The 20,566-nt window shown below is 37.9% G+C and overlaps 4 protein-coding genes across 5 annotated transcripts; all 4 read right to left on the reverse strand.

The window, feature by feature from the left end:
* Positions 1-304: 304 nt before the first annotated feature.
* Positions 305-3,467, reverse strand: LOC131320680 (ATP synthase subunit delta', mitochondrial-like). The gene is made up of 2 exons (XM_058351467.1): positions 3,180-3,467; positions 305-814 (listed from the first exon to the last, which is right to left on the reverse strand). Exons 1-2 carry the CDS (start codon positions 3,441-3,443, stop codon positions 470-472), a joined length of 609 nt encoding a protein of 202 aa, XP_058207450.1. The 5' UTR covers positions 3,444-3,467; the 3' UTR covers positions 305-469.
* Positions 3,468-6,235: 2,768 nt separating this feature from the next.
* LOC131320679 (superoxide dismutase [Fe], chloroplastic) lies at positions 6,236-10,354 on the reverse strand. 2 transcript variants are annotated; one of them, XM_058351462.1, is made up of 10 exons: positions 10,069-10,354; positions 9,944-9,981; positions 8,711-8,785; positions 8,107-8,295; positions 7,609-7,780; positions 7,378-7,496; positions 7,193-7,219; positions 7,062-7,085; positions 6,767-6,941; positions 6,236-6,595 (listed from the first exon to the last, which is right to left on the reverse strand). In XM_058351462.1, the coding sequence occupies exons 1-9, from the start codon at positions 10,127-10,129 to the stop codon at positions 6,783-6,785; spliced, it is 864 nt and encodes a 287-aa protein (XP_058207445.1). In that variant the 5' UTR covers positions 10,130-10,354; the 3' UTR covers positions 6,236-6,595; positions 6,767-6,782. The 2 variants fall into 2 exon arrangements, with proteins under 2 accessions (XP_058207445.1, XP_058207446.1); XM_058351463.1 differs by lacking the exon at positions 7,193-7,219.
* Positions 10,355-13,183: 2,829 nt separating this feature from the next.
* LOC131320681 (probable pterin-4-alpha-carbinolamine dehydratase, chloroplastic) lies at positions 13,184-16,560 on the reverse strand. Its single transcript, XM_058351468.1, has 3 exons — positions 16,118-16,560; positions 14,316-14,508; positions 13,184-13,541 (listed from the first exon to the last, which is right to left on the reverse strand). The coding sequence occupies exons 1-3, from the start codon at positions 16,478-16,480 to the stop codon at positions 13,447-13,449; spliced, it is 651 nt and encodes a 216-aa protein (XP_058207451.1). The 5' UTR covers positions 16,481-16,560; the 3' UTR covers positions 13,184-13,446.
* An 820-nt stretch (positions 16,561-17,380) lies between these two features.
* Positions 17,381-20,026, reverse strand: LOC131321256 (PKS-NRPS hybrid synthetase cheA-like). Its single transcript, XM_058352259.1, has 3 exons — positions 18,873-20,026; positions 17,678-18,777; positions 17,381-17,388 (listed from the first exon to the last, which is right to left on the reverse strand). The coding sequence occupies exons 1-3, from the start codon at positions 20,024-20,026 to the stop codon at positions 17,381-17,383; spliced, it is 2,262 nt and encodes a 753-aa protein (XP_058208242.1).
* Between the last annotated feature and the right edge of the window lie 540 nt (positions 20,027-20,566).

Consider the following 20,566-nt stretch of genomic DNA (forward strand, 5'->3'; position numbering starts at 1 on the left):
CAAACTATAGATAGGTTTTTTATGGGTATTTTTTGTGCCACCGAAGCATGTTGTGCATATTGTTACGTTAAGTAGCAATGTAGCATACCTTTTGCTTAGTGAGACTATTGAATGGTGTACAAAAGTTCAAAAATTATTCTCCGAAACATTACGTACTTTTCAGAAAAGATACATACAGCAACATTTGTATTAACAATTGTACAAACTCTCATATGGATAGTATGTGCGATTGAGGGACCTGCTGCCTTGCCCCCAAGTCACAGCAGGGCCAGCAGACCCCCAAACCTTATTTATCCAAATTTATACAAGACAGTTTATCATTTTATAAAAACATGGACCATAACTCTCCTGTGCAAAGCTAAAACAAACCTCAGAGCATCAAAAAGTCCCTCAAGTATGCCTTAAGAAGTGTAAAGAAGAAAGAGAAAAAAGGATTTAGGTGACAGAATATGCATTGCCCTGATACCCTTTAACCGGTAAGAGCAGAGTTCATGGCACTGTGTACATCAACACCAATTTGGGCCTCAGCTTTCTCCCAATCTGTGGATGCGGAGTTTAGCTTCTGAGTGAACTCAGAAAGACCCTTCTGGACCTGGACTGGGTCGATGCGGTCAAGCGGCACGGCCTCAATGGCAACTATATCTGCAAAAGAGTTAGCGTGAATAAGCGCAAACCCGCTACTGACAAAGCACTTGGTCACTTCACTGCCTTCGTGAACCGATAGAACTCCTGGTTTCAACTGTGCAATCGTGGCTACATGCCCAGGGAGGATACCTATCTGTCCAGTTGTTGATGGAATGATGACCAAGTCAACCTGCAAATGGAATGAAAACCCATGAAACTTGAAGTATCATGTTCTCTTTCTTTCTTTTATTTTTTTTCCAATGGCGGACGCATGATTTGTACTTGCAGCCCAAACCACATGTACTTCTACATTAATAACAACAAATACAGGCGATAATTTATTTTGTTACTTGTTAGTTCTGATAAAGAGGTGAGATTGATTATATATACAGAGCTATCAATTAGTTTTACACCTGAGAGCGGAAAATATATTGCTGATTATTTGGTAATTTAGGGTTTTTTTTTTCACACAGAGATCATAATTCTACGAATTCTTTTTTCACCCACAGGACTTGCAAGAACCGATCTCATAGAACTTTCTTCAAATTTACTTGAAAAATTAGTATAATTATTGGGATATTTAGACTTGTGCAAGGCCCGAGCATTTTTTGTGTCCGCCTGCTTGTTTCCCAATTTGATTTAATCGAAAAATCTATGAGTACCGACCATTGGGGGAGAGAAAACGTACCGACGGCCGCCGGCGGGCCGTCTCCGGCCACCGGACGGCCGATCCGAGCCGTTCAAAAATTCTAAAAAATAAAACCGAGGGGGTCAACGCGGGAATCAAGGGCATCCGAGGTGTTTAGGGTGCTTGATCAAAGCACCCTTTTTTCGTGTATATATGTACACACACATATATACACGAAAAAAGGGTGCTTTGATCAAGCACCCTAAACACCTCGGATGCCCTTGATTCCCTCGTTGACCCCCTCGGTTTTATTTTTAAGAATTTTTGAACGGCTCGGATCGACCGTCCGGTGGCCGGAGACGGCCCGCCGGCGGCCGTCGGTACGTTTTCCCTCCCCGTGGTCGGTACATATAGCAACACTCTTTGATTAATCGAAAAATACCAAACCTTTTGTTCAGTGAAAAAGCTACTCCTACTCTTGCATTATGCTTTCACCCTCAATTGCGATGTACGAGCGAGAAGATCCCATGTTTCTAAACGTGAATGCTTCACTTCAATAGTATGACTAGGGGTTGGGGCACACACTCCGTGTGTGCAAGTGTAGATAGGTGAGAGTGGATAGTTTTCTTTGGGGGGGGGGGGGGGAGAGGGTGGGAGTGGGTAATTGAGTTCAAATAATTTTAGTTTCTCCCCTAATAATTAATTAGTGTTGTAGTGTAAGTCGTTGTGAATCTTGGTTTTGAAAACAGGACAACATCGAAAATCACAGCTTCCAAAATTAGTTCCCCAACTATTCTTTCTCGGGGACGAAACCTACATTTCATATATGGGGAGATCATAACAGCAACAATAAGATTTTGAAATTTCAAAGTTGAAGAATATCAAAAAGTTAATTGAAATAATATACAGTACTAAACACATTATCTAGGTGCTTGTCTCAAGAGAGAATTGAATTGTGATCCTGTTTGTACCATAACTGAGATTTCCTTTTTACCCGTCGATTGGACGACACGTGGCAAGGGTAAATATAGGCAAGTAAAAGAATAGAATGGACTCACCTTAATTATTTAGAATGGAAGTAAATCGATGATGAAATTATAAAAAGTCTTGTCCGTCGATTGGCCTACACGTGGCGTATTTCTATGGCCCTTTGGTCCGTCAATCAGGTGACAGGTGTCAAAAGGAATTAAGTCCCATGATTCCACGATTAAAGAGGATGTTAACCACAATTAACAAAACAGTTTTCCTGACGTGGGCATGATCGGCAGTTGAAGAAGGTTCTTCACCAGAATTCGAAGGAGTTTTAGCTGCTACTTTGGAGGGAAGATTTGAATTCAAATTGAAGGAGGCCTATTTAAGTACAAGATAGTAGTAGTTTTAGGGATACACACAAACAACACCAATCAGGCCTTTATTTTTTCTTTTCTAGGAGTAGAATTAACGTGTAATTGTTCACTCAATCATTTCGATTGATTGTTCTTCTACTTTGAGGGTTAATAAAGTCCATTTTGTTAATCTTATTCCATACTTCATCCACTTCATTATTTGTTTCTAAAAAAGTCCTGAAATACGGCAAGGAACCAAACTCCACTTTTCACACCTACATTCCAGCAAGCTTACGATACAATTTCTCATCCATTCTCCGTCGATTGGAGAGAAAACAAGAATTTTGGCAACAGATCCCAACTGAGGAAAAAAAACAGTGCAACAAATTTAACTCAAAAAACCCTTGTAGCACAATGAATTATCAAATCAAACTAAATGAACCCAGTTGCATATACCAATAATTCAACAGAAATAATCAACCAAATGAATCCTTGCATCAGCTAACAACGAACACCATCATCATCATGAGAGAGAGAGAGAGAGAGAGAGAGAGAGAGAGAGAGAGAGAGAGAGAAAGAGAGAGAGAGAGAGAGAGAGAGACCTCCTTGTTGGAGAGTTCGGAGGAGTAAGGGAGGACAAAGTTGACGGTGAGCTTGGAAGGGATGAAGGATGGCGGCGGTGGGCGGCGCTTCATGAAGGCCGAGGGAGTCTTGGGTGGCTCCAAGTTTCGTATGATTTTCTTCCAAGCCTGCACGAACGGAGAATCCCCCTCTATTTCCGCCGGGATATCGGTGGAAAGTTGGCGGCGACACCAGTTCGCCGCCACTGTGGCTCGGGAAACGAAGCGGTGCGACAGTCGGAACATGGCGCCTCAAACTGAATGAAGACACTAGGAACACACGGAGGCGGGGGATCTGCTGCCTGGTAGGAGCAGCAGGCCCGGCCCTACCCACACCTCAAAACCACGTAGTTTAGAGGCAAAACCGTTGGTCCTTTTCTTTTGTTTTGATCTGTTGGTTTTGCTCTCCTTTGTCCACAAAAAACAATTCTCATGGGCACAAACAAAAAAAAAAGAAAAGAATAGTTATGGTCCGAATTTTGAATCGGTACAAAAATCTTATTTTTTGTGATCATTTTTTCTTAAAAAGGTCATAATTAATTATTGGCTATAATGCTCTTATATGAGAGCCCTAAGAGCATCCGTAATGGGAATAATCAAAATCGATAACCAAAATGTGCCACGTCAGCATTTGATTATCCATTTAGTTCATAATCAAACCTAACAAACTTGATTTCCACATTGGTTATTTTTGTATCCCTATTAAAAAACCCCTTACAATACGCAATACATCTATGTCCAATTGCAAACGAGTTCCAATCACGCACCCGACCACACCAAATTATTCGTCTCGATGAGACGATTCTAATGTGAGGTGTTTTTTAATTTTTTAGTTTTGAATTTGGTTATTGGGTTTGGTTATTGAGTTTTGGTTATTGGTAAAAGTTGTTAAGTTTGGTTATTCAAAGGTCAAAATTTAATGAGTTGCTAAGAGGTTGCTAAGTTTGGTTATTACAATATGAGCATTTTTTTGAGCAAACATTGCTAATTTTAGCAACCTTTTAGTTTTGATTATTACATTGTGGATGCTCTAAGAGAGCCATAGAACCAAATAAAAATCATACATTTAATTATGAGAGCCCCATAGATAAATATTATATAAATATGATTCTTTAGGATAAAATTATCCGAAAAAAAAAATATTTGTACCGGTACAAATGGATTGAAAATTGGAGTACTTAATTTTTTAACTATATTTTTAAATATATAAACCATATAAAAATTTGTGAAGAATTATATTTATAATTGGGAACCTAATGGTGGAGATTCAGGTTTTTTTTTTACCCATGAGATTTTTTTTTTTTGGTCATTTGATGCTTGCACTACTAGGGTGATAAACGAGCCAAGTAGGTAGTTGATCAAACTTGGTTTGAAAATTTAACGAGTTTCAAAAATATGTTCGAGCTTAGCTTGTTTATAAGATAAGTCAATCTTAAACGAGTTTTAATCAAGCCAAACACGAGTCAATCTCAATTAGCTTGAATTTTTTACACATACTAATCCAAAGAGCTAAGTAATAGCTTGTTCAAGCTTGGTTTGAAATCTTAAGGAGCTTAAAAAAAAAAATTTTAAGCTTGGTTTGTTTATGTGACAAACCAATCTTGAACAAGTTTTTAACGAATGAACGCGAACTCAAACTCGAGTACCTTGGTTCGTTTAACAGTCCTACACTACCATATGTCTAATTCAATTTTTTTTCCCATGAGAATTGGTTTTTGTGGACAAAGGAGAGCAAAAAAGAGGCCCAAGCGGCCAGCACATCAAAACAGAAGAAGGGGACCAATAGTTTTGCCTCAAAACTACGTAGTTTTGAGGTGTGGGTAGGGCCTGCTGCTCCAGGCAGCAGAGCCCCCGCCTCCAGGAACACACACACTCCCTCTCCTTTTATTTGCTTCAACCGAAAAATATTACTGCCACCGTCCTGAGGGTCCTCCTTTACCTTTTTTCTGTTATTTTTATCTTTTTTATAATCTTTTAATTTGTAATATTTTTTATGATTTTAAAATTTTTGTATGATAAAATTAATTGAAATCTATCAAATAAAATTTATATTGAATATTTTTAACATTATAAATTTAAAAATATAAACAATTTTTTGAAATGCCCGGAATAATAACATGAGCTCTCGTTTAGGAACAGAAAGAGTATTGGAACAGAAAGAGTATTAGTATAATTTGGATAAAGGGCTCAGAAATTTGTGATACCAAAGAATGTACAACAACATGTGAGGCCCATATTTAAATCCCAAATGAATAATCAGAACCGTTCGATGCCTTGTTCAGATGGTGTTTTGAAAAAAAATTCAACTCGCAAAACACTCATTATCCCTACTTCCAATCATTACCTCTACTTCTTATCATTACTCTCTTCACTCATTACCTCTATCTTCTCATTTATCTCTATCTCTCTTCACTCATTACCCATAAAAGCCTCGTTCCCAAACTCAAAAGAAGCACTTATTTTTTAAGAAGGCAATTTCAAGCTCAAAAATCATGTAACGTAAATAATTTTTCTATAAATATAGATCTTGTTTGATCACATTGAGATTTTTTAAACGGCGCGAAAAAAATTGAAAAATTATTTTTCATTTACATTATTTTTTAATTTGAAAAAGTGAAATAAATTGCTTATTTTTTAAAAAGGTTTCTAGAACGGTTACTCTAATTTCTCTCTTCATTCATTGCTCAAAAAACCAAACCCAAAATTTTTCAAAACACCATATGAACAAGGCATGATTTCAAAATAATTTTTTGAATAGCCCCTGCAAAAAATTAGCTCAATTGGATATGTGTAAGTGGTTGATCCACTCTTCCATCTTTCATTCAAAATTCAGGATCCAAAGAGTGACTTATTGTGTTTAGAATAAAAAAGAAGAGTAGTGATTGTATAAATTTCTGGGAACCAATTAAGCAAGTCCACCCCTAGCCATTTGTCTCACTATTCCCATAATTTATCCTATTTTTTGGTAAAATCTACGTCCACCCATTGCCATTTGTTGAAACCGGAAAATGGCATTACCATCTTTTATTTCAAATATGGCACAAAATATGTTAATATGACATTACCATTTCTCCCACTTCATCCAAGTTATGTGATTACATTTCTTTTTTTGATCCGCAGTCATGTGATTACATTGAAGAATGAAATGAGTTTAATCCAATGGTCTGGAGTTGAGATTGTGTCAAAATGGCACTGAACCGATACAACAACATTGCTATTTTCTTGGCTTTCGATATTGTGGCAAGCAAAAAATAGCCTTGGCAAAGCCAATTTAGCATAAATGAGTGGACTTGCTCCAATACGTAGGTAATTTATCTTCATACCCTCTTTTGCCTTTTCCCTCTGGTTCTAACATCTTGCAGTAAATCACTTTTTCTTGGATGGTCCTCCACAAAACCCTGTTCAAGAAACATGGAAGCAGTTTTGAGCACAGCAGCAACAGGCAAACTCTATACCAGTCATTTATTAAAACCCATGAACTCTCTACCGATCATTTAACAATCAGAACAAAATTGAAGGGAGCCGAGTGACTTTCATAGGTCAATAGACTCAATACTTAAGCACCAAACCTATCTCAGAAGTTATTTAGCTTTTGAATCTCAATTTCCATTCTTCCTCTGCTTTCCGCTCTTCTTCTCTTTCTCTTTCAGCATCTCGGGCCTGTGCCTTTTCTAGTCTAGAACTGGCTGCTTCCCATGATACAAGATTCTCCATAAAGGTTGATATATAATCTGGCCGCCGGTTCTGTGAGAGACATCATTGTTGCAACATAATCAACAGCACATGAAGGCAGGAAAAAAAACCCCGAATTTCTTATACTAAGCAAAAACTTATATTCCATTTTATATTTATTTTAAGCAGTACCTGGAAGTCAAGGTAGTAAGCATGCTGTGATGATCAAAGAAATTTTGGAATCAATTAGTAATCAGCTAATAAAAATTCTTCTTCTAGGGAAAAAACAAAAGAGGAACTCGATAAGTGTGAGTGTAGGTTACCTCCCAAATATCAATAGTAAGCAGTGGCTGCAGCAAGCGAGTGAAAATATTATAAGATTCTCAAAGCCAATGAAATGTTATGAATGAATATACGATCAAAAGTTACAAGCTACCGCCAGCAGTTAACTTATAAAAAACCCAAAAGATGGGGATAATGGGACATTTAACTAGTTAGAAAGACTCACTGAATAATCCCAGACAAGGGGGTTCACGGCATTGGGACTCTTCACCACAACGAGCTTCTTGTCCTCCTCCTTTGGAAGAGGATTTACGGCGTTTCCAACATTAAGTCTATTTGCTTTGTCTAGAAGAAAACAAAACAGGAGTTTCAGTTATTGCTAAATGTACGAAGTTAGCTAGTTATACTACAAGCAAACTGGCGGATTTTGGAACAAGGGAGCTCCAATGCCACTCACATACAAGCCAAGCCCAACCGGAACCAAATTGTGTGGCTGCAGCTGCCTTGAACTCTTTGATTAACCCTTCTAAAGACCCAAAATCTCTGTTAATCAATCTTAGGAGCTCTCCAGATGGCTTTCCTCCACCACCTGGTTTCATAGACTCCCAGAAGAAATCATGATTCCATGCCTGCAGATGGTAGAAGGTTAAAATTTGCAACTATGATGTTAAATTAACAAATTTGTGAAAGTTTATTATCAGGGATGCACATGCGAAATGGAAAAAAAAAAAAAATTTACCCTCCATGAGATGGGAGAAAATCAGGAAATTTGTCATAAAACATGCTCCAGTATTCAAAGATGAAGGACTTCATCAAATGGAGTTGACAGTAATCCTAACTACAAATGTCTGATTAAAATGGTGAGAGATTCGGCTCCACATTCAACCAAAAAAATAAGTTAATGGGCATGAATAGTTTGAGAAGGCACACGGACATGTAGTTTGTAAATTCATACTTGTGCAGCATTATTGAAAACAGGATCGAGATTTCCCTTGTTGTATGTAGCGATGATAACGTCTTCCAATGCCATTCCATCCAACTCTGTTCCCTCTATGTGCTTGTTTAAGTTCTCAACATAAGTTCTGTGGTGCCTTCCCCAGTGGTACTCCATTGTATCGCTGCTCATATGGGGTTCCAAAGCTTTCTGCCATATATCAATCAAGGAATTAACGTAGAATCCTGATAATTATATTCCATTTCAGGTGGAAAAAGGTTTCGATGTTTGAGTAATAGCACAAAAAAATCTATTGACTTCTTGATGCTTTATACAATTATTTGTGTATTTATAGAAACAAGAAAATTAATAAAGTGACATAGTGATGGATGATGGAGCAAATTGAAGCCTAAGACCAGAGACTCTAAACGAAGGCAGCACAGGCCTAATCCTATAAAGTCAACGAAAAAATGTATCAAAATAGCTACCGTAAAATGCCATATAGCTGACAGAGCTCAATTATCTTAGCTTGCTTGTACTTTTCAACCAGTAATCCGACAAGAATTTCAAAAAGAATTCTACAAGTTGTGATGATATATCAAGGAGGCTTCAGTTCAAATCTTACCAGATCATACGGAGGAGGCTTCAGCTCAAATTGGGCTGTGATCATACCAGGACCAGATTTCCCTCTACATTTTCTCTGCAACATATGAAGTAGTTACTGATGACTTGTAAGATAATCCCATATTCCCACTATTTGCAGCTTCTGGGAAATTTGTGCAATATAAAATTTTCTCTTTTATTTGAAATCGCAACAGTATCAAAAGGTAAATCTGGACCGTAAAAAACTCAAATCTGTTGCTTATTGTGGAAGCATCTCGACAATACTGAAGTAACGACTGATTATCACCAAGAAATTATAAAGTTCTGTGCATAAGGTGATTTCTGTTTCTATAATAAAAACACCAGAACCACATGTTGCAAGCTGCAGTAGGAACATTAACCAAAATTATGTCAAGGATCACATTATGACTCCGAAAGGATTCATGTAGATGATCCCAAATGATTAGGATACAAGGTTAAGTTTCGTTTAACTGTAGATCATTCAGCATCAAGTTATCAACATCCAACTTTGTCCTTTTTCCTTGTTTTGTTTTGGATCAAATGAAGTGCGTTACCACTCGCACCAAACAACTTTCGACTTGACTGGGAGAATAGAAAAGAAAATATTCATCTTTGCAGTTTGAGTAACCAAACGAGATGACCCAGTCTTCTAATCACCGATGATAGCATCTGTGATAGAATGACCAGGAAGTATACACCAAACACATCTAGCATTCACCGAAACCCATTTTTTGGTGTTTAATGAGTTCTATTCTTGAATTCAAAATTCCAGTCTTTGATTAAAACTATATCCAGAAACATCAGAGGAAACAAAAAAATTGCCGAAAACAAAGCCAGTAGTTATCCCTTCGAGTCATTTTCTCGACAAAACCCTAAAAGCAAAACCAGCTCGTCGCTCGAAAAGCAAAAAAGAAAACGTAAACTAGTTCTTGAATACAGTACAATTGATGATATACTTGAGTCCAAGTTGGGCCCAATGCACTACCAACTAGTGCACGAACAGAGTGCAAAACAACAAATCATGCGTGGAGAGAGACGATTAGCTGCGAACACGAATCAATAACGAAATTCGGGCAGGCACATTTCATCGAACACCATATCTACAGTCCCCGTTGAGTAATACAAATTCCTTTCATAGTATTTCGTAGAAGGAAAACGGTAACCGACAGTTCTTTCTTGAGAATATTGAGATGCTGAGATTACAATAATCGCAAATGCATGATGTAAAGCTGACCTCTTTGTTCCTCCGCAGAAGGCTCCGAGTTGACCCACCTAATGTTCAACCAAAGGAGAAGACAATGAGAAAGTGAGTAACAGAGAGGGGGGATTTTAGTTACCAGGGGTTTTGAAAATGTTGACCTTGGGAAGGAAGAAGTGCGCACGATAGCGAAATGGCGGAAGAAATAGCTGTTGCAACCATCTCTCTCTCTCTCTCTCTCTCTCTCTCTCTCCTGCAAAGTTTGATACTTTGGATGTCAGGAGTGGGAAGATACAAGAAACTTACCAGACCAGGTTAATGTGGCTCTGTGACACGAATTATGATTTTGAAATTTTCACCACCAGTAATACAGGGTGCGGTGCCTGCTGCGTGAGGCCCGCTCTGCTATCACTCCGATTAATTTGAAAAAACGTTGTAGAGTAGAGTAGAACAACCATAGCATTGCCCGTGGCAAAATTTTAAACATGAAGCCAATTACTTTTTTTTTTTTTTGATCAGACGAAAAGGTCTACAAGGCTACAAAGGGACTTCATTACATAAAACAGTAAGTAAAGAAAAAGGGGGGGAAGCAGTCCAACTGGGTGGAAGATTTCTTCTCTTTGCCAAAGCTGCTACATGGTGGGCAACCCCATTAGCTTGCCTTCGAATCCATCCAAAGCTATGGCTCCCTCTTCTAGCCATGTCACGGATATCCAACACCACCGCCAAAACTTCCCAGGGAGGGACCAATTCAGAAACACTCAAAGAAATGGCTTGCTTGTTATCAGATTCTATCTTGGCCTCTTTAATATCCAAAGTCTTGAGCATCACACACGCTTCTCTTATGGCTGAAAGCTCCCCATGCAAGCTTGAAGAAACCTTTACTGGCTTAGTTCTACCATCTACAATTTTCCCTTCCCAATCACGTAGAACAACTGCAACAAACCCTTCTTTTTCTTTTGCTGACATAGCAACATCACAATTAACTTTGTATTTACCTCTGTCCGGAGCCTTCCAATGAGAAATATCATCTCTATGTGGAGGGTTATCCATGTGGACATTGAGACTGTCTCTAGTACATGAAAATTCTGTCATTGCAAAATTCGCCTTTGCAACTGTTTCCAAAGGGCTGACTCCCCCTCTACTAAAGATGGCATCATTTCTTGCTTTCCAAATGTACCAAGAGATAAGAGCCACTTTGCTGAGAAAGGTGACTGCATCTTTGGAACCCAACCTTTCAAACACCTCAGAAGACCACCGTAAAACTGATCCTGGACTGCTTCTGTCACCATTTAAACAAATGTTGCATCCAAACCAAACTGCCCTCGTCCACGGGCAAGCAAAAAGAAGATGTTCTATAGATTCTGTTGCCTCATCACATAATGGACACTTACTAGAATTGGCACATCTCCTTCTATACAGATTCTCCTTGGTTGCCACTGCATTTTTACAAACTCTCCACCAAAAATTACGAATTTTACTTGGGACTTTCAACTTCCAGACAAGTTTCCAGAAGCCTTCCTTAGGTTTGAAAGAAGGCTCTGGCTTATCTGTTTGTTGTCTCAAAAAAGCCTCATATGCCAATTGATATCCAGATTTAACTGTGTAAGCCCCATTTTGAGTAAAGTGCCACACCATAATGTCATTCCTGCTTTCAAGAGGAAGAGGAATACTCGTAATCGCTTTCCCAAAACAGGGTCATTTTGGGGCTGTCAAGGGGTTCACTATTTGTGCTGCAAGGGCCGGTTTGGTATCCATTACAAAAATAAAGATGATTCAAATTGCAAGTTATTCTTAAAATATTTTTTTATGGTTCCTAAAAAAAATTAGTTTAATCTGATAACTGTTTCAGAATTTGTAGGGTACGACTGATTCAAAATTCAAAGGATGCCCTACAAATTAAAGGTGTGGGCTCGAAATTGTTCGTTTATAATCCGAACCGAGTTGATCCGAACCGAGTCTCGAGTTGCTTGTCAATGGCTCGTTTCGTTTATAGACCTACTTGTCATCCTCTACTCTATCGAACATGGTGTGAAAAGCACAAATAAGCAATAAGCACAACGAAGCAAAAACCAACGTCTAAGCCCTAAAAGGAGCAGATGTCATCATCTTCCTCTGCGATAGCCCTTAGATGAAAGGAAAGTATGAGCAAATTTTTTTTTTTTGGATAAAGAAAGTATGAGCAATTCACTTATATAATATGTATGCTTGACGATTGCTTTAAAGATTCAATTCAACAAAATCCCCCTAAACGAATCACGGATCATAACTCTCAACAACTGAGTAGCTTACTACCAAGACAGACCGACCCAAGGCTGATGTCCGCGAGGTTAGGTAATCCGACATTGAGTCACTTCAGGATGACGGAAGTCCATATCAGAAGCATCAACAAGCGCTGATGGAATCTGACAAGAAAACAGGCAAAAAGGCAGCGAATCCACACCATGGAACACTATCCAAAAATGAAGGAAAATGTAATAATCAGGACTTTAGAGCATCCACAATGTAATAATTAAATGTAATAATTAAAACAAAAAGGAAGTTTGATCTATTGCAGCTGTGCACAAAATATTGTTAATGGTCACTCTGTCTTCCCTGATTTATCTTCTACGGAGTACTAATTTGGATCTCAACATGTTCTATGAAATTTTGCTCCCGATGAACAGGGGTGAAAAGTAACTCTCTCGGAGTAATTTTCCCAACTTTTAGCACGTGAATTTAGGCATTTAGCCCCATCCTACTAACTATGGAAGAAGTCACCTCAAATAAAAAAATCAAAAAACAAAAAATAAGTCTCTTTCCAAGCAAGGAGAGATGTAGAGTGGCAACAAATCCATGATGCTCTGATATGTAAATGCGTTGATTCACTTTAATTATATTTGTTATATAGCTTAATACACATGACCGGGTTTCTAATCGCTTAAGCTTTTAGGATAACTGGTAACTTAATAATAATTGCCTAAGCTTCTAGGATAACTGGTAAATAATAATTGCATGGATTTTCTTCAGTTAACTTAAGATAACTGGTAACTTATAATAATTGGATGACTTTCTTCAGTTAACTTGGGAGTTCAGTGCAAAACATGTGAAAAGAGTTGGTAGTCCCACGGTGCGACCCACAACGACTCTAGCTTTCGGCAAGATTTTCGGTCAACCGGAGAGAAGCGATTCCCAATTTCTGAATTACTATTCAATCTCTTTTGCTATTTATTATTATGGGAAGTTCAATAAGTCCATATAATGCAAACATGATCTCATATATCAAGCAAACCCAAATTACCCAAAGAGAAAAGCTGACTTTATTTCTGAAATCAGGCACCAAAAACTACAGAAACCAGCACTGTTCAAATAATGAAGGAAAATCCAATTTAGCGACAAGCATGATATCGATTATTGATTTATTGTACACAGATTGAAGAGGAGTAACGAATGCCTCGAACATGAGCTATATTTTCACTTGTTTTTTTGGCTTCACGAGAGAAGAAACTAATTTCTCGCACGTATCTTCAGAACTCGTCAAGAAATCAAGAAATACCCAATTATGCCCAAACTCTCATCTTCTTGGGGACGAGATCTGATGTCTTTATTTGATCTATTTTGGCAGCTACAATGAAATCATTCATACTCAACCCTCCTGCAAATTAAATAAAGAAAGTACAGGTTATTTACTTTAACTTGGAATTTGGACTTGGGTGTCGTCCAATGGAGCAACTAAAAATGCCTTCAAACTACTCATTAGACACCACTAGTAAAGCAATATGTTGCTGAAGGGGATGTCGAAATACACAAGTTCGTGAAGAAAGCATGTAATGGAAGCCAGGAAGAATTGAGTTCAAACTACAACAAAATCTGAAATCTCATGCGAACAGTATTAGGACTAGCGAACTTCCATGCATATAGAGCTGTTGGAAAATGACGAACACATCCTTTAAACATGAAACTGATGGAAATTATTTATTTTCGCTGAAGAAGACTACTTACAATCTTACGTGATTTACCCACTGACCCTCAACATTAAAACCCTCTACTCTAATAAGCTTTTTGGTCATTCTGGGCAGTTTAATAGATATAAGCTGGGCTATAGTTTTCAATTTATAAACAATAAACAAGATAGCATTGGGTAAAATAAATCATTTAATTCCCATTGTCAGATTGAAAATTGGTAGTAGGAGCCTCGAGAAGACATAAAATGGACACACCTAATCTACAAGCAATCTGCATTTATATATATTTCCTGGTTTCCTTTTTTATTTTTCTTTCTCCTAAGATGAGGTCTGTACTCTGTATTTCGACCAATACGGAAAAATCACAATTTCTTCTCCCAAGTGATTCAGATATAGAGGTTGGTACATGAACAAACTAAAACAATCAGCAAACAATGATTTAGTTTTCAGTAAAGCCCACTCACCGATGGAAGCAGTCCATAGTTCAGCTCTCACTTGATTGGGCTGTTCCAAGTGCAGATTTGGGAAGTGACCTGTGACTTCTACGACCTCGTGTATTCTGTTGATGAGGTCAACCCCACATTTAAAATCTCTCAGCTTCCACAGACATTGTAATCTAAGTCCCTCTTGTTCATCTAACAGTCTCCAGCCAACAACCTATAGGCCCATAATTCAGTTTTTCATGCCCTTCAGAAAAAGAGAATCATATAACAAAATATTGGCTTAAACCTATGTGATAACTCCAAATCGAAATCATTTAGGTTACTCTAGTAGGTAGAAGCCTAAAAGGGTTTGTAATGCTTCAGCCTAGGAGACAGAATTTGAATCACTACTTGCACGACCCAAAATTCTCGTTTCATGGCTCAACTTTGACGTTTATTTTCTTTTCTCGATTCCAACATAGCAATAAACATGGGTATACGCAGTGTGAGGCAACAATTTTCCCAGTCATAGAAATTCTCAGATTGGAGTTAAAAAAAAGAAGATAGCATGCATGTGTTATAGGAAAATCGGAAGCACCACTTATAATCTTTATTCCTAATAATAGCTTTAGAGCTCAATATACAAACATAGAAAATTTTCCATTGACGGCCATTGGAGAGACCAAACACCAGTCTTAAATATAATTCTATCAGTAAAAATGCAATTTCCCGCCAGTAAGGCATGAACCCAGTGATTTTTTCGTCAACAACATTGTCTTGATGGAAAGCCTTAAAGAATGAAGCCCAATTTTTCTGAATTCATCAAAAAATGGCAATCTGGTGTATGAAGATGTGATTTTTAGAATACACAGCAAATGTCTGAGCTTTTAAAATAATAAGAAAACGAAAGATATGAAAATGGATGCTCAAACTTCTTCCTTATCAAATAAATATTCAAATGAGTTATAGTTCAATTTGCCATTCCTTTCCATTTCAACACAGACAAAAAGTTCAAGGTTAAGGAAACAGCTGGAAAAGTAAAGGGTCCTCAAGTTTTCAATTTGCATTGCTGAAAGGGTAATCCTAAAGCAGAGAACCAACAACTATACCATTGCAATGAAAACCAAAATTTGGTTCTCGAATTTCACCTTCAGCACATCTTATGACAGCTACTCCAACGATGAAATTGCTCCAACCATGCTCTAGTTCATCTTAATAGTTGGAGAACAATGTCACCATATGAACTTTTCACTACTCTTTTGCACTAAATATGTGTAACATTCCAGACATAAATCGTCGATGTCTTCTCAAACGAGACACATGTTCCATATGTTTATAACAAGCCTAAATTATAAAACAATCTCAAGGGAAAGTAGAGAATGAATTTCTTAAAAATAAACATAAAAAATATGAATTTTTTAAAATAAACATAAAAAAGATATATGTGAGGTTTATGTTAATGACTAGGCCAATTCTCCAAAAGCACTTTTTCAACTGAAATTGATACTTTGAGTCTCCAAAATGGAGAATTGGGAGGTTGGCCTAGTCAAGGCTTGAGACTTGCGGGTTTGTCCCCTCCTGAGTCTCAGGTTCGAACCTTTTAGGTGCTATCAAATTCTTCCACACAGATTACAGAGTTTTGCTCTGGCTTTAATTGGGGCCTTGGGCAGTGGGATTGGTGCCTAGGATTAGTTGAGGTGCTTGAAAGATGGCACAAACGCCTGAGTTATAAATTTTTTTTGGAGAATTGGGTTGGATGTTATGTACCAAAATTTTGAATTATTCATCAACTGAAACTACTAAAACTACTATTAGGTAAACAATTTAAGTACTAAAAAAGTCACCTTCTTTAACAGCTTCTGGGCATCCTCCCGTGAAATAGGCGGCTGCAGGGGAGAGACTGGCCCACACTCCTGCTGCGAAAGAGAAAGAGCCGATAAATTGGGGATAAGAATCTTATGCTCAGTACTACTGAAACCCAACACTTTATCACCAAACCCACTTTCTATTTCGGCCGGAAAAGGGTCTCTCCCCCCAAAATCGCCCAAAAGGTCCCCTCCCGCCGCGCGAATTTTGAAGGTTTTCTGGCCGCGAGGAGTTCGAAGAGAGGAGGAGAGTGGGAGGTAGGTGGGTGGAGAGAGAGTGGAGTGAGTTGAGGAGAGAGAGGGGAGGTGAGAGAAACATGAGAGGTGGGAGGAGACGGCCATGAGAGAGAGTAGAGAGGAGAGAGGGGAGGACTGTGGTGGTGGTTCTTATCTGAGTCTGTTGAGTGGTGAGAATGAGAGCTGTTAATCACACCCCCCGTGTCAGGGGGGTGTCTGACACCGGAAGGGGGAATTTCCCGTTTTACCCCCATCTATTTGCTCTCTCTCACCCATTTTTGTATCTCACTTATTTTATTATTGTATAAAATTGTAAATATTAATAACTTTTTTTTCACATATTTTTTTTAAATAAATTTTATATTTTTAAAATATACTCAACGAAACCTATCAAACGAGCCTAATATTGATTGTGAAATAATGTAAAACAGAAAAATTATATTTTTGTAATAGTTTAAACTGTCTAAAAAGGTTGAAAGTATTGCAAATTTCAATCCGTTTGAACCGGTAGAAAAATTTTAGTTTTCTGATCATTTTATTTTAGATAGTCATAATTAAATTTTGACTATAATGCTCTCGTTGATTAACCCTAAGAAAGTCATATAATTAAATATCTCTTAGGGTTAATCAACGAGAGTTCTAGAGTCAAAATTTAATTATGACTATTTAGGATAAAATGATCAGAAAAATAAAATCTTTCCACCGGTTCAAACGGATTGAAATTTGGAACACTTAAATTTTTAACCATACTTTTTAATATATAAACTATTCGAAGATGTTGAAATCACGTATTTTTTTAAATAAATTTTATATATTTGAAATCTATCCAATGAAACCTATCAAACAAGTCTAATATTGAATATAAAATAATGTGTTTAAATTAAATGATTTTTTGGGCCCAATATATTAACTATTTGTTTTTATTTTTTTATTCGTCATTTTTTTAAAATTTCTATATTTGAGTTTTCAAGTAAATTATGTATGTTGAATTCACTTAAATTTACTTTATATTTCTGTGAACAGTCATAAATGCAAACTAAAATCAAATTTCATTTAATTACAATTGAGTATATAGAACCAATACATGAATATAAATAAATACACAAATTTAGTCAATATTTCCGCCAAATTGTGGTCGTTGTCCCGGTGGATCTATTTGCATTACTTCGTACCACAATTGGAGGCGTGCTTCATAAGGATGAGCCCATCCATGTGCTTCATTTGATGCATTTGGCCTCCACCATATGATGATGGGTGGTACAGGGTAATGACGATATAGGAAAATTTGCACGAAGTGATTGCCATTAACACGGCCAATAGCTATATGTGTGCGAGCTGCTAATGGAACTGGATGTGAGCTCAACGGCAAGTGAGTGAAACAACTCGAAGCAATCATATCAAATGTATGCAGTACAACATTGTACGTTGATGCGATAACGAGTCCCAATAATATAGAATCCATCCAATGATCCTCAAGTGCCGATGGCTGAAAGCAACGAAGTCTTTGTAGCACCTGAGATACATAATTACGTTCTGGATAAAGCTGATCGTACAGGACCCAATTTTGTTCAATCTCTTGGATAAGGTCATGTCGTACTTGAGCCCATTCATCTTCAGAACCATAGAGTTGCGCAGCTAACGCCCTGAAACCACAATGACCGTCAGGTCGAACGTCAACACAGTGAGAAATATAACGCCGATACTGCTGAGGAAATTTGTCAACGAGGTGATCCCTCCCATTGCTCCTTCGTGATGTTGGAATACGTGAGGTCCGAGATTCTGAAGTGGATACTGTGAAGGAAGGTATGTGACCTCTATTTTGCTCATCTCTGCCTGTAGGTCGACCCCTGTGTTCTGTGTTGTATGCTGGGGGTCGAACTGTGCAACGAGATGGATCCGCCATATCGAGAAACTTGTCCATCATAGACTCTCGACTGTCGGAATCCATTTCATTTAATCTTTCAATAAGCTGAGCTGCCCTGTCGGATCGTGCTCCCTCGTCAGTATGCCTCTGGGCGTGCATTGACAACGTACTCCAGTGAGAGTGGATAGAGCTTAGCGGAATTGGTCTGTCCACAGAACGGTAAAGTGCAATATCGTGAAAGCATGGCAATCCGTGTGTCCTTTTGATTTTACAAAAGCAAAGGCCGGCTTCGTTATCAGTGCGTTGTGCCTGTTTATGGATCAAGTCCATTGCCTGTAATGAAATGCGACCTCTGATTTCACTATAAATGCCTTCATGTAGATGTATGTGCCTTGGAATGTTGAGAGATTTCTGGAACGACCCCTGAATATCCTTGAACTGACTGGTCAACATCTTTTCTATTTTCTGAAAAGATGTTTGAAGCGAGGACATGGTATCTCCCAAGTATCGTTTAAGCCTCGCATGCGCAGATTCCGCCCTGCAATTTAATAATACACTGTGTTAAATAGGAAAGTTACATAATGTATTCATTAGTGCATAACAGTAAACATTCAATGACTATAGGAAAGTTACCTTTGGCTTGAATTGCTCCCGAGGTGCATAAACTGGTTTATATATGCTGCAACAAATCGCTCTTTGTAAGGACCCAACCATATATCCCAAAGGTATTGTATAGCATTAGAGTATTGTTCAAAGTTTCCGCACATGGCATTCCACCTCTGTTGCAAAGACATTGGTGTCGATGAATGAATAAGCAACTGCCATGCCTCGGAAAACTCGTCCCACCTCGTACCAAGCATAGGGCTGCACTTCTTCATTACACACTGGTTTATGTGCCAAATACAAAGGATGTGCTGTGCCAAGGGGAAACATATTTCAATGGCGCCAAGAAGTGCCAGATCCCTATCTGAAACAATCACCGATGGCAACGCTGCCCCTTTTCCAACCATCCATCTCTTTAAAGTATCCAATGCCCATATCAGTCGCTCTTTTGTCTCATTATTCAAATATGCAAACATAAGAGAGTAAGTTTTCATTGTGGATGTGATACCCACAACTTCCAAGAGTGGAATTCGATACTCATTACTCTTATACGTCGCATCAATAATCAACACGGACGGAAAATTGACAGATAGCTCTAGGCTTGTAGGATGAATCCAAAGAATATCTGTGATTTCGTTGGTGTGTTCATTTGTAAGATAATTGTAAATGTAATGTTTCTCGTTTAATTCATTCAAGATGTACCCAATAGGAGATAGATCCCCCAGTTGCTCTTTCTTATACTGTGCCTTCACATTGTAAATACTTCTGATTCCTGTACTAATTGACGAGTCTTGTTGTCTCAGCAAATTAAGAATTTCTCGAGGCGCGGTGCTGCTAGACATGTCACGAACTAATTGCTGCTGGATTGGGGTCAACCTTGACGGGTACTCATGTCCCTCAAAACCTTCCGCTGGTTCATGGTTATGAAAACCTTTAACAACCTTCAAACTCCACATGACACCGTTTGGAGGTTGTGGTACACCTCGCAGCTTAAACGGGCAATCACATTTCTTAGTTCCAGTAATCCTTTGCATTGAATGCCCTTCTAATGGAGGTCTATACAATCCTCCCCTTTCACAAATAAGAATGCACTTTGGCATTTTGTTGCCCTTTATACTAGCAGAGTTACTTATAACAATCACAAAACCATTTTCCTTGCCAACGCTCCGCACCCAATCTACCATGACAGCTCTAGTTTCAAATATCTATAACAAAAAAAATTAATACGTATAAGCACAATGTAATATCCCGTATATTAAAAATATTGATTCTTGCATGTAAGTTTTAAGTGGTATATAAGTGAAGGTGTGTGCACGTGGAAAGCTGATATGCTTGAAATATGACAAAATAAGTAACAAATGTAACACCCATAAAATACAAAAGTTTAATTAAAAGAATTAAATTTTCGAGTGTCTTGGACTCGAGAACACCATGTATTAAGAAAAAAAATAAAAGTTATTTCATAAAACGAATTTATATTCTCATTCTGGTATTGGATTTGTTATGTAGCATTAAGTTTTTAGCAATAAAAAGTATTGACTGGACTATTTGGATATATATGCATGGATAGTCTTAGTTGTTTAAAGTTAGGCTGAGTGTGTGCACGTGGAATAAAATGGTGAAGGTGAACTATGTGCATACTTTTTCATGGTTTTGGCTATATATGCTTATAAGGATCTTAATTACATGAAAGACAATAGAAAGACAAAAGGCCAGAGAGGGAG

This window comes from Rhododendron vialii, chromosome 3a (genome assembly GCF_030253575.1).
Source record: "Rhododendron vialii isolate Sample 1 chromosome 3a, ASM3025357v1".
NCBI lineage: Eukaryota > Viridiplantae > Streptophyta > Magnoliopsida > Ericales > Ericaceae > Rhododendron > Rhododendron vialii.

Excerpts from the sequence above, each read along its gene's own strand:
- LOC131320680 (XM_058351467.1), bottom strand. The coding sequence starts at position 3,443 with ATGTTCCGACTGTCGCACCGCTTCGTTTCCCGAGCCACAGTGGCGGCG. Across the intron at positions 815-3,179 it reads CCGAACTCTCCAACAAGGAG|GTTGACTTGGTCATCATTCC; the intron begins GTCTCTCTCTCT and ends TTCCATTTGCAG.
- LOC131320679 (XM_058351462.1), bottom strand. The coding sequence starts at position 10,129 with ATGGTTGCAACAGCTATTTCTTCCGCCATTTCGCTATCGTGCGCACTT. Across the intron at positions 7,086-7,192 it reads TTACTATTGATATTTGGGAG|CATGCTTACTACCTTGACTT; the intron begins GTAACCTACACT and ends TGATCATCACAG. Across the intron at positions 6,942-7,061 it reads CTTACTACCTTGACTTCCAG|AACCGGCGGCCAGATTATAT; the intron begins GTACTGCTTAAA and ends TGTCTCTCACAG.
- LOC131320681 (XM_058351468.1), bottom strand. The coding sequence starts at position 16,480 with ATGGCCGTCTCCTCCCACCTCTCATGTTTCTCTCACCTCCCCTCTCTC. Across the intron at positions 14,509-16,117 it reads CCCAGAAGCTGTTAAAGAAG|GTTGTTGGCTGGAGACTGTT; the intron begins GTGACTTTTTTA and ends ATGGGCCTATAG. Across the intron at positions 13,542-14,315 it reads ACTATGGACTGCTTCCATCG|GAGGGTTGAGTATGAATGAT; the intron begins GTGAGTGGGCTT and ends TTTAATTTGCAG.
- LOC131321256 (XM_058352259.1), bottom strand. The coding sequence starts at position 20,026 with ATGGTAGATTGGGTGCGGAGCGTTGGCAAGGAAAATGGTTTTGTGATT. Across the intron at positions 18,778-18,872 it reads GGGAGCAATTCAAGCCAAAG|GGCGGAATCTGCGCATGCGA; the intron begins GTAACTTTCCTA and ends ATTAAATTGCAG.